This window comes from Zingiber officinale, chromosome 3A, assembly GCF_018446385.1.
Source record: "Zingiber officinale cultivar Zhangliang chromosome 3A, Zo_v1.1, whole genome shotgun sequence".
Lineage (NCBI taxonomy): Eukaryota > Viridiplantae > Streptophyta > Magnoliopsida > Zingiberales > Zingiberaceae > Zingiber > Zingiber officinale.
Genome location: NC_055990.1, coordinates 46289927 through 46302779, shown reverse-complemented (window position 1 = coordinate 46302779; position 12853 = coordinate 46289927). Strand labels below are relative to the sequence as shown.

At 36.1% G+C, this 12853-nt stretch overlaps 2 protein-coding genes across 2 annotated transcripts; both read left to right on the top strand.

The window, feature by feature from the left end:
* Nucleotides 1–1744: 1744 nt before the first annotated feature.
* LOC122051840 (rhodanese-like/PpiC domain-containing protein 12, chloroplastic) lies at nucleotides 1745–8843 on the top strand. Its single transcript, XM_042613142.1, has 8 exons — nucleotides 1745–2095; nucleotides 2343–2459; nucleotides 4225–4316; nucleotides 5043–5143; nucleotides 5234–5344; nucleotides 7988–8096; nucleotides 8333–8383; nucleotides 8555–8843. The coding sequence occupies exons 1-8, from the start codon at nucleotides 1756–1758 to the stop codon at nucleotides 8633–8635; spliced, it is 1002 nt and encodes a 333-aa protein (XP_042469076.1). The 5' UTR covers nucleotides 1745–1755; the 3' UTR covers nucleotides 8636–8843.
* A 705-nt stretch (nucleotides 8844–9548) lies between these two features.
* On the top strand, nucleotides 9549–11629 carry LOC122053705 (calcium-dependent protein kinase 2-like). The gene is made up of 8 exons (XM_042615696.1): nucleotides 9549–10059; nucleotides 10142–10285; nucleotides 10378–10530; nucleotides 10618–10733; nucleotides 10841–11008; nucleotides 11095–11222; nucleotides 11297–11396; nucleotides 11524–11629. Exons 1-8 carry the CDS (start codon nucleotides 9570–9572, stop codon nucleotides 11620–11622), a joined length of 1398 nt encoding a protein of 465 aa, XP_042471630.1. The 5' UTR covers nucleotides 9549–9569; the 3' UTR covers nucleotides 11623–11629.
* The last annotated feature ends 1224 nt before the right edge of the window (nucleotides 11630–12853 follow it).

Sequence of the window (12853 nt, the reverse complement as noted above, 5' to 3'; positions counted from 1 at the left end):
ACTAACTTTATTTCAATAAGGACAATACAATCTATTAATATCAAGGTGATGGAGGAGTGTGAAACTTTGTCTCTGGCTTTGTGCTTAATCAAGGCGACATTTTCCCATTTCTTTCTTAGCTTGTTTAAGCAGCTCATGGCCAAAGCAAAGTTTTAATGACAGAAAGAGACAGACTTGATGATAAGTACCATCTTTAACATAATTAATTCTAGTAATTCGTACGTGGCCAGAACGTAGAAGCCATAGGCTCAGTGTTTTACTTAAACTGATGCATTCATCTGTCCCTATTGATGCGATTGCTCAACCATTTTTTTTTAATTTTTTTAAAATTACTTTAAAGCTATAGCTGTGGGTGGTGTCGCACAGTTCTATGCATTAATATTTCAAATTGATAAGGAAGAAAAAAATATCTGGAAGTAGCTGACAAAGTCAAGTTCTGAGAAAAGAACAACAACAGTAAACTGCAAAAATTTTCCACAGTTTGTCAAGGCAATTTTCGCTTGGATCACTTCAACTCCACATGCTTATCTTCTTTGAATATGGAACACTGGTGGTTTCTCTTCGCTTTCCTTGGAATTAACGGGAGTGCTGTATGTGAAAGGAAGTTTCATGTGAAAATCCTATGATAATATTAAAAGTATTTGTCTAAATCAAAAGGAGCTTTCCTGTGTTACTAGAATGGAGCTCCTTTTTGGCGTTTTGTCTTTTTATTTATTTTAATCTCTTTGATTTTTTTTTCCTTTGTTAATTGTTGGAGATAATCACATGTATTAATAATTAATTTTCTGGTAGAGTGAAGACTTGTCTTGTTTTGATAGGCTGTTTTGTTTATTTATTTATTTTATTATTTTTTCTGTCAGTGGCTTGAAATGCAAGAAATTGTTGACATGTCTTATCAAGTAATCTACCAGCATCATCGTAATCTCATTAATGAATGAAAACATAGGTATTGTTGAAATTATAATTGAATTATCTTTTTAATAAATTATAAATTTAAACCAAACTTTTAGGAAACATAAATTTGTAAGTTCACAGTAGTCCTTAATCTTAGAGCTCGCTAAAGGGAGAAGCGCCTGAGGACGTATATAACTCTCATTAATTTATACAACACATACGATTAAAGTGCAAGTGTATAAGATATTATTTAAATAAAAGATAATAATAAATGATAAGAAAAGAATATAAGAGTATCCGTAACATTAATAAGTTATAATATTTATCATCTCATCAAAAGATATGAGGCTCACTACCACATATTCATTATAACAACATATCTCTTTTACTGACATCCCTTTTAACATTAATATCGGCTCCATCATTCACTTATTCATCCCTTTTATTAATTTTTTAAATAATATTAAAAATTTTATAATTTAAAAAAGAAAAAAAAATATTAAAAAATTAAGAGAGAGGGTGTTTAAATCTTTGAACACTCTCTCTCCTCTCTCTTATGAGTGGGCATTATAATACCACTCACAATGAAGAAGGGGTGCTAAATGGATGTTATAACACTCATTTAATATCTCATTGTGGGTGCTCTAACTACCGTTTAATTAGGAGTGTTGATTTATAATAATACAAATTAAATATAATAAATATGTATTTTATTTTTTTTTAAAAAAAACTATTTTATTTTGTAAAAAGTAAACCAACTCAAGAAGCGATTTCCATTATTTCCTAAAAATTGTATATTAAGTTGGGTTCTCAAGAATAGATAGCACTTATTTGGGCCGAAAAGTTGGGCTGCAATCGCATATGCCTTTTTTCTTCGGATCCACGCATGATGAATTCTGCCATCTCCATACAGGCGTGGAGAGATCTGCGGAGATCTGGCGGCAGCGGATTGATGATATCGCAATGCGAAGCTTACCTATGGCGTCAGCGCTTCGCTCCCTGGCTTCTCCGATCTTCGTTTTGCACAATCTCAGAGCGCCATCCATCGACTCTTCTTCCAGACCGCCTTCCTTCAAGTGGTCCTTCCATCCTAAACCCTCTTTCTCCTCAAGACAGCGCCTGCGTATCTCTCCTTTCTCCTCTCCCTCCTCCGTGAAGTGGAGCTCGTTCATGGCGGACGCCCCCAGGTTGCAAAGTCGAGGTTGATACATTTCCATTTTTAAACCCCCTTTTGACATGAAAACTAGATAGCTAGATAGCTACGATTTTGAGAGAAAAGTGTTTTTATTTATTTTATGGCTGGAGGAGATTAATTGTGCCAAAATTCTATTTTACTTGTATTCAAGTAATAAAAGTTTGTTCTTATGGCTTGTTTCTATAGTCGATATGACTTTCTCAGCTAATTAAATGGCGAGGTTTTAGGATTGATATGTTTTGTTTATCCATAGTTTGTTTCAGTGCTGGAATCAGTGGAAGAGAGAATAAAGAGCTTTTGGTACAACATCTACTTGTTGGTGAAGACAACCTTAAGCTTTTGCTGGAGCTCCAGCAGCGAATTTCTGGAGGTTTTTCTTCATTTTAACTTCCTTTTTTGCACAATGATTTGTAATATTCAAAAGTGTTGCAATAGTGTCTAATATCTGAATAGATGATTTCTCTTTTAATACTTAATAGGACGAACCAATTTGCTTTTACTTTTTTTTGCCTGAAATTTACAGTGTATTGTTTTATGTTATTCCTTGGTAATAGGAATGCTATGGAGAAATGATAGCTACCCTCTAATATGCAAATTCTTAGCTCCAGCCCCGGTCCTAACAATCAGGAGGCCCGGGGCGAAACAATCAAAATAGACCCTTAATTTTTTTTCATAAAGTAAAAATTATTTATAATGACTTCTTTTAGTTTTTCTAGATGCAAAATCATCTATAATATTATTAATTTCAAGATTTTCTAAAATCTCTTTTTCAATAGATAAAATTGTTAATCCATGCAATCTCTTTGTGATATTATTAATCTCATGTATATTCTTAACAATTTTAATTTCGAGAAACTCCTTTCAGTTGATCTTACGGTAACAGACATAGTTAACAATATTTTCTAAGCAATTGCAACATTTGGATAACAATCTATATTTTTCATAAAATTAAAAATATCAATTGCTGACATTATCTCATTTGGTAAAGTTACTTGTAATATTTTTAATTCCGTAAACAAATCATCTAACTCAACATCTAATAAATTTTCATGCGTAAAAGTGGATGTTAATACAATATTTTCTCAACTCATTATTATCTAATGATTTTAATGTTTTCGAATCAAACAAAAAATCAAATATATTTTCAAATATTATCATTTCACCAAATGTTTTCATTACAATAATTGTAAAACTATAATTTAAATAAACTGAATAAAACTATAATTTAAATCAATTAAAATAATTATACGTGGATGAAAAAGATGAGTAGATCTGTAGATGACAGTCCGCAACCGTCGCAACTCGCAAACCTCCGCACCGTAAGCTCAAAACCTCCAGGAGCAACGTGTCAGAGGTGGTGGTGCAGCTGTGTAAAGAAGTGGCAAAGTCACAGCCTCGCTGTGATGCCGTCGCGGTCTCATGGAGTCGCTAGTAGAAAAGAGAGCAAACAAAAATCAGACAACAGTTTACCAAACTTAATTCTTAAAACAATTAATAAATATATATATATATATATATATATATATATATATATATATATATATATATATATATAATCATTTAAAAGTTAAAAGTTGTGGGCCCCTCCAAGAAGTTGAGGTTGTGCGGCGGCGAAAGACAAGGTGCAACAGTGAAAAATTATAAAACTTAATTTTTAAAATAATTTATATATATATATATATATATATATATATATATATATATATATATATATATATATAGATATATATATATTATATAAATATTTAATATTTATGGGCCCTCCCAAAGTTGGGGCCCTGGGCAATCGCCCAGGATGGCCCTGCCTCTGGGCCGGGCCTGCTTAGCTCGTCTGGTCCATAGGGAGAGAGTGTAGATGGTTTCTTGTATGCAAAAAGCCAGCTGAGATAAACTGCAACTTGATATGGTTGAATTCCCCCCTAGACATTAAGCATTTCATAACATCATGTCTGATTTCATAGTAGCCATTACAAAACCAAGTGAACCCTTGACATTGGATTTATTTCACACTTCGTTTGCAGTTACAATTTGTATATGAATTTCTGATCTTCAATCTCTCATTTTACCAACTTTTCTGAACAACTTTCTTAATTTCTATATCATTGCACTTAAGTGATGTTCTAGTCTTTCTCCAGGGGTGGATTTAAGTGATTTAGCTGTGGAGTACTCTTTGTGTCCCTCAAAGGAAAATGGTGGGATGCTTGGATGGATAAGAAAAGGGCAAACGGTACTTTTGCAATTTTTATTTATTGTGTTGATTAGTTTTAATGAGAGCTACTCAGTCAAAACATCTGATGCTTATTTCGAAAATCAGCCTAATTGTTATGAAGGTGAAGTGTCATTCTTCTGTTATATTCTTGGATGTGGTGTTCATAATTCCTCGTCAATATTCTGATGAATGTTGTTATCAACTAACTTTTCAGGTATTGATTCCTCTGTGCTCCCAAAGTCTTTTTAGTGTGCAAACCTTTTATTGATAGCATTTCTGTGAATATTCAAAAGAGAAATTAAAAGTTAGTCACTAATAGTGCAATGAAAACTCACTAAGTCTGCTTCTTCTATTTGGACATGGAATTTTTGTGTTTCAGACTCTTGATATGCTTTGCAAAATATTCTAGAACTGATAGAGTTTATGACACTACTTTTCTATCAGAACAGGGAAGGTAGAGATGAAACGCACTGTTTTGGGAATGTTTACGCATTTGCTATTTTATTAAATTTATTAACCTCTTGTTTTGTGATTTTATTTATGTGGTGTGATTTTCCTTTTCTCACGGGTTCTTGTTATGGTCATGTGATTTTTCTACTTGTATCATGATCTCCTAAAATATCTTTTCTTTTATAATTTCTGAGGTAAAACATTCTTGTCCACTTAATAGCAGTATTTATTTTCTCATGGAAGTGCAACAATGGTATCTTGTAAGCTTTAACTAAGTTGGAGAAATCTGACCAGGTTCCTGAATTTGAGGAAGCTGTATTTAATGCTCCTTTAAACAAAGTTGTGCGCTGTAAGACTAAATATGGATGGCACCTTTTGCAAGTGCTTTCTGAGAGGTATTAATTGCATGCATCTTGTGGTTTCTCACCTTTTCACATTTCACATATTTGCCAGAATAAATTTCCTGCAAAGTTTTCCATTCCTAGGGAAGAGTCAATTCTGCAAGATATTAACCCTGAAGACCTTCATTCAAAAATGCAAGATCCAGGATTCTTTGAGGAAGCTCAGTTGATAGATGTTAGAGAACCCGAGGAAGTGTGAGCAAACTTCTTTTTGTTAATATTAACCAAGCTGCTATTTCAGTGTGCATGTATCATTAGTTAAACATATGTTCATGGTAAAAGAAGTGCAGAAATACACATGCAGCTTCTGAAGCATTTAAACTGATATGAGTTCTCATGGTTAGCAATTGTTTTTCTTGGAATGTTATTAGACTTAAAGGTTTCTTCACTTAAATATTGTATCTGTTATCAAAATATAGACACCATTAGTTCTATTAAGTTCTAGAATTTACCATCATTAGGCGATTTACTTCCATTGTTTTTGAGAGCACATTGGTAGTTCATCATTTTCAAGCTAACATAGTTCTATCGACCTATTCAACAAGTCGGTTCCAGATAGTTGTCTAGCCTGCCAATGGATTCTAAGACTTTGTGTTTATATAGATATCTGGGAGACTGGAACAAAATAATGAAGATGATTCAAGACATTTGATGGAATCCCTTTTTGCAATTTAATCACACTCCATATCTGACCATAAATTACATTATGGAGATGTCTATATCTTCCACATGTTAGATGAGCTTTTAGTCTTGTGTCTACCTTTCATATAATGTGAAAGTACTTATTGGGTGTTAAAAGATATTTATGATATTTATTTGTGTTTCCAGATCGAACAATACTTGGTGGCAAAACGCGACTATGCTCACCCTAGCACCCCCCGCCAATCCGTCCTAGGGCCAATATGGAGGAGATAAATAAATCACGGGTGGCTATTAGCCTTTGGAATAATGACTAGCGCATGAGGGAGACATTTACCTTGGCTATGCTGAGATTTGAACCCTAGACCTCATGGTGATAGCACCTCATGCGCTAGACATTAGACGTCCTGAGGGGACCAGATCGAACAATACTTGGATTAATTGAAAGTTGCTATTCAAGTTTTAGAGTTTAGGCCATCTAGTATCATGAACATAGTAGTACTTGTTGCAGCCCACAAATAGGGAACTTATTCCAAAGGGACGAAAAATCCCCATAAACTGAAGGAAAATACGACAACACATAATCTATCTTTTGACAATTTTATCAATCATTTTATACTTTTTTTAAGAAGAAAATCACATGATACGTCCCAAGGCTTAGATATCGTGGTCATTTTTTTTTTTCAAAATCTTATCACGACATTTAAGATGTAGGACAAGCAAGAATTTAAGATGATGACAATAACTTGCATTTGGACAATCAAGATCTTCACAATCACTGTTATTAAGAATTAGGATGATGAGAATAACTTGCGTTTGTATGATCAATATCTTCACAATCACTGTTATTAAGAATTAGGGATTACTGATTATATTTCTCTTTTGTTCAATGACTTAAGTGAGCCACTGTCAGCAACAATATAAATTTTCCGTGATGACAGTGAGCTTACTCTATAGCCTATAAGCAAGTAATTTAGATCTTAGAATGTCAGAACTTAGAATACCCTCTTGTTATGTACATGAGACAGATTCATATTTCTAATTAAACCTCCCTTTGCTTCAAAGTTTAGAATCCGTAAGCTTTGTTAAGCTTTCACTGAATTCTAATCCATGAAACAACTCCATTTTCGGCCCTGGATTCACTGAATCACTGCCCTCTTTGAACAATATTGATCAATGATGGCCCCTTGACACAACCAATGTGTTGGGTTGTTATCAAGATCCCTGACTCACTCACCACTGCAGGCAGCCTGTTGGAAAGCTCCAATCCTTTGCCCTGGAGTTCCAAAAAATCTAGGGTCCCAAAATTTTCTTGTTGATGGAAGTAAACATAAACTGAGCATCAGCATATGCATTGGAACAATATAAGTTAAAGAAAATTTGCCATCCAAATAAATATCTCCTCAAACAAAACTACAAGCAGAGAAGACCTTACCTTTGGAGCACGAAAACTAAACAAGACAAGGTCTTCTTCCCACAATTAACTGTTGCTGCTTCTGCTGCCACCATGTGTCTACTAATATCTTTCACAAATTTGATCCAGAAATTATGATAAAATTTCAAGACATTTGACATGAACTTCAGGTTCTCACATATGGTGTGCAACAAGGCTTAGATATTCTGGATTTATGTGGATTGGTACAGTTTTCTGGCAGATCCATATCTCCCACATCTCTTAGTAAAATGTTTCAGAAGCTGAAGATACTCTCACTCTGGGCAAGGCAGTGAATTTAGCTGAAGTTTGATAGAGGACAGGATTGAGGCTATGATTGTACATTAATTTGATATCTGATCTCAATGTTCATCTTGGACTTCATGGATCAAGCCTAAGTAGATTAGATATATGCAATTGTGTAAACACGTGGAAATTAACAGGGTGATGCTTTTTAGTGAACTAAGTTTGGACTAAGCTTATTCAAACATATTTTTTTTCAGAGATCTAGCTTAAATGCTACTCTGCCATCTTGGAGAGCAATTCTACTAGGAGACAAACTTCACAATTATCCCAAGGCTTTCAATCCTATGCTTTGTTTGTGTTCCTTGCAAGTCTTCGATGCATTCAGACTTTGAGATGCAACCCTTATGGCCATTGATAATAAGAGGAAGAGATTACCTTTCGCTAGCATTCAGTTCCATTAATATGTATACATATTTTATGGTTTCTCTACATGCTTGACATTTGTTGATTGTGGATGACAGAGCTCAAGCTTCTCTGCCTGGCTTCAAGGTTCTTCCACTCCGCCAGTTCGGAACATGGGGATCATTAATAACTGAAGAGTTTGATCCTCAAAAGGACACTTATGTTCTGGTAGTAGCGATGCTTTAAAATTTGCTTATTGTGAATCCAATGTTTGCACCAGCATTTAGAAAAATATGAATGAACACAGTTACATTGATACCAATGGCATGCAGTATACATCAGTGTGTTATTCTATATTTATATTCATAAAATTCATGTCCATTTTTGTCCTTAAAATTTTGTGCTTGAGTTGAATTCTTTTCTTGTTTTTCTTGGTCACTCAAATTGATCATTCTGAATGGCAGTGTCACCATGGTGTGCGGTCTCTTCAAGTAGCCCAGTGGCTACAGACGCAGGTAACCCATGCATCAAAAGCCATTACCTTCCATTTTAACACATTGGTTTTCATCAATTTGTTTGTGATTTTTTGGACATTAAGTTTCTTTTTATAGTAACACGCATGTTTTATTATCTTTACGGCATGTTCATGTTGATGAAAATTTGTCTCGTGTCCCTGTTTCTTGCAGGGATTCAAAAAGGTCTTCAATGTAGCTGGAGGAATTCATGCTTATTCTGTCAAAGCTGATCCATCAGTTCCAAAATATTAAGCGTTTTGGCCTATAGCTTTTAGTAGCTCTTGTTGAATGAAGATCTTGTGTACGTAAAAGTAATTTACGTTTGGGTTATCTTTTTTCTTTCTTGTTACCAGTTTGAGTTTAATAGGTCATGTGATAACAGTGTACAAGTCATCAACAATCACATAGCAGTGACCAAAAAAAAAAAACAAAAAACATTTTCCATAAATATTTTACTTCATCAGAATTGTGTTTTTCACGGTTAATTCATTCGTCTTTGTGAAAATGCAACGTGACAAATAATGTGCCTTAATTATCTTAGTAAAAAAATTTCTGATCTTTGTTTTTGGTTATAACAATTTTATATTCTGTTGGTTACTTATTTATTGAGTGCTTGATGTAAATTATTACTACATACATAAATAGAGCATACGCTTATTTATCACAACGGTACTTAACTACTGCAACAACAGGTTGATGCAACACTTATGGATTTACCGGGGAATTCTGGTACAAATTGGTGGTTGTGTTAAACACAAAAACGGCAAAGTTGGCTATTTTAATAGCCAAAATCTGTCGCTTCCCGCCAATCTCTCGTATCCTCTCTTCCCGCTTCCTCCCCCTTTGCAGCTCCCCTTCTCCAGTTGCGCCGCGCCATCCATATCTCCATGGACGCTCCTTTCTCCATCGCAAATCTCACTCTCCTCTCTCTTCCTTCTCTTCTCCGATTTTCGGCTTCACGATGGGCAATTGCTTCTCCCATGGCAACAAGAGAAAGTCCCATCGCCATCCCGTTTCTCCACCGCCCTCCACCTCCCCCCCACCCACTTCTGCGCCTCGCACCAATCACGGCACCGACACCACTCCCAATGCCAACCCCACGGCAGCCGCACCGCAACAGCAACGACAGCCGCAGCCACAAGCTCCACCGAATCCCGCCGCCCTGGGCTTCGTGCTGGGCCAGCCGATGGAGGACATCCATGACACGTACGAGATCGGCAAGGAGCTGGGCCGCGGCCAGTTCGGCGTAACCTACCTCGCCACCCGCAGGGACACCGGGGAGCAGTTCGCCTGCAAGACCATCGCCAAGCGCAAGCTCATCGACGTGGAGGACATCGAGGACGTGCGGCGGGAGGTGGTGATCATGCGCCACCTCTCCGGCCAGTCTGGCTACATCGTGGAGCTGAAGGGCGCCTACGAGGACAAGCATTCGGTGCACCTCGTCATGGAGCTGTGCGCCGGCGGCGAGCTCTTCGACCGCATCATCGCCAGGGGGCACTACACCGAGCGGGCGGCGGCGGCGCTTATAAGGACCATCGTGCAGATTGTGCAGACCTGCCACTCGATGGGGGTGATGCACAGGGACCTCAAGCCGGAGAACTTCCTCTTGTTGAACCAGGACGAGGATGCCCCGCTCAAGGCCACCGACTTCGGCCTCTCTGTCTTCTTCAAGGAAGGTTAGGAATTCATCGACATATCTAAGATTGAAGGGTCACAAACCTTTCCCGATTAATACATCGTGTAGCTACTTTTGCACAGGAGAGGTATTCAGAGACATAGTTGGCAGCGCATATTACATCGCACCTGAAGTCTTAAAGCGAAGATACAGCCAAAAAGCTGATATTTGGAGCACTGGGGTGATGCTTTATATTTTCCTCAGTGGATCTCCTCCCTTCTGGGCTGGTAAACTTCTTCCTGATTTGTTTTTGCAGTGCTCAAATTAAATATACGTACATGCTGCTAACCTGCATGATCTTTAACGTTTATTCCACCAGAGACAGAACGAGGGATCTTCAATGCCATTCTGCGAGGAGACATTGATTTTGCATGCGATCCGTGGCCCAACATCTCGTCTGGTGCAAAAGATCTTGTGAGGAAGATGCTAATGTCAGATCCGAAGAAGAGATTAACAGCTATGGAAGTTCTAAGTGAGTAAATTTACCTTTCTGGTGCTCCAGTTACCCTGATATTTTCTTCTGATTATTCTTTTTTTTTTCCCTATATATCCATGGCAGACCATCCTTGGATCAAGGAAGACGGAGATGCACCTGATACTCCACTCGATATCAATGTTCTGAATAGGTTAAAACAATTCCGAGCGATGAACAAGTTCAAGAAAGCCGCATTGAAGGTAAACAAAAACTATATGCATGTATAGATATTTATACATAGAGATGTACGCATCCTTTTGAATTGTTCTTAATTAATTATATTCCTACATGGTTTTGGTTTCTGAAGGTAATAGCCGGCTGTCTATCAGAGGAAGAGATAAGTGAACTGAGTGAGATGTTCAAGAGTATGGACTCTGACAATAGCGGATCGATAACACTAGAAGAATTGAGGAAAGGTCTTGCCGATCAAGGAGCAAAGCTCTCAGAGAGAGAACTCACATTGTTGATGGAAGCTGTAAGCTGTACAAATTCACCGATCAATAGTACTTCTTGTAGAATGAAACTAAGAAATCCTGACTATCACGATGATACTTCGTGCAGGCTGATGCGGATGGAAATGGAACTATCGATTATGAAGAATTCATCACTGCAACTATTCACATGAACCGGATGGACAGAGAAGAGCATCTCTACACAGCATTTCAATTCTTCGATAAAGATAATAGCGGGTGAGATCGAGTACAAACTCATTTCAATTCCATGGAATTGAGCGACATGACATCTAACGTCGTCTTCAATATAGTTTCATTACAAAGGAAGAACTCGAGCAGGCACTGAAAGAGAAGGGAATGTACGATGGGAAGGAAATCAAGGATATTATTTCTGAAGCTGATTCAGACAATGTAAGTAAATATAACAACAAAGCTAAGTGCCTAAATTTAATTATATAGCTTCCCCACCATGAATTCATTCAGTCATTCATTCTTTTTGTTTTTAATTTGATGTTGTGGGTTTTAACTTGCAACACAGGATGGAAGAATTAACTACGACGAGTTCGTGGCCATGATGAAAAAGGAAAACTCTGAACGTCAACCGAAGTCAAGGAGGAGAAGTGGAGCTTATGTTTGATTTGAGGAAAATAAGAAAGGAAGGAGAGGAGAGGAGAGGAGAGGAGAGGATCTATTCTTTGTAAAGATTGGCGGACATTGGCAAAGACATGGAATTACTGAAACACTTCGCTGAGGGAGGAGCTTCCAAGCAACACACACACACGTACCTTCGTGTATTATATTCATTGCTGTTCGTTGTGGCCGAGATCCATGTATAGTGTTTAAATGATTTGCCTGGAATTAATTGATTTTATTGATTTGTGTATTAAAGAGAAAATTTCGATCTTTTATTTCGAAGTGAGACGAGCAGACGTGATTCACCAAAAATTTATATAAATATGTACAGACAGATAACGATAATAATGATGTATAATATAATTAAATTTCTAGACGATAACTCGATCTTTAATTTTACAAGTCTCACTTCAAAACAACATATTGAAAAACAAAGATAAATTGAGGGAAAATCAATTTATGAAATAACTCGAGTTATCGAAATATTTGTTTATATAAGAAAACATTAATGTTTTTCTTTAAATCATGTCTAGAAGCTCATAATAATGAACAAAATCTTTAATTTCAAAGGCATCAATTGATTTAAGAATAGTCTTGCACTTTGAAAATAGATATAAATAAGAGCAAACTGATTTATTTTTTCTGAAAATGAATTCTTAGATAAAAATATGAATATTTCCTAGAGTATTTAAAAACTCATAATGTTTAAAAAAAAATTAGTTTTGAAGATACAAATTAATACTAAAACGTAACTTATAATTTAAAAATTAATAGATATTATAAAAAGTATTAAAAAAAAATTGCCTCCATGAGAGACGAATTTGGTTTTGCCCAAATCACATCTTAGCTAAATTAAGGTTCACAAAAAATCCTAATTGTCATTGTACGTGAAATAATACCCATATCGATATTGCTAGGCACCCTTATGAGCATCGAATTCACAACAAAACTTCTTAAGTCTACTACTGAACTCGCAAGTGTTGAGCGTACAAAATCAATCTTCTTTGACGATCCTTTGTCGGTCACTTAAGTTTAGGCAGACAATATGCTTAGCTTGGAGCTAACCCAAGCTTGACCTAACCCGATCAAACTTGACTTCCATTGATTATCTATGGAATGCGAGAATTAATAAGGAGCACAATTTAATCTTTAGTCTTTCATTATTATATATTTGTAAAACTTTAACAATTGATTCATGTTTTAATTATTTCTGATTTTTTTTAAAAAAACTTGTA

Coding starts and splice junctions, on each gene's coding strand:
- LOC122051840 (XM_042613142.1), top strand. CDS start 1,756: ATGCCTTTTTTCTTCGGATCCACGCATGATGAATTCTGCCATCTCCAT. Junction 5,144..5,233: donor TTGCAAGTGCTTTCTGAGAG/GTATTAATTGCA, acceptor TTCCATTCCTAG/GGAAGAGTCAATTCTGCAAG. Junction 8,384..8,554: donor CCCAGTGGCTACAGACGCAG/GTAACCCATGCA, acceptor TGTTTCTTGCAG/GGATTCAAAAAGGTCTTCAA.
- LOC122053705 (XM_042615696.1), top strand. CDS start 9,570: ATGGAGGACATCCATGACACGTACGAGATCGGCAAGGAGCTGGGCCGC. Junction 10,286..10,377: donor ATCTCCTCCCTTCTGGGCTG/GTAAACTTCTTC, acceptor TTATTCCACCAG/AGACAGAACGAGGGATCTTC. Junction 10,734..10,840: donor TCAAGAAAGCCGCATTGAAG/GTAAACAAAAAC, acceptor TGGTTTCTGAAG/GTAATAGCCGGCTGTCTATC.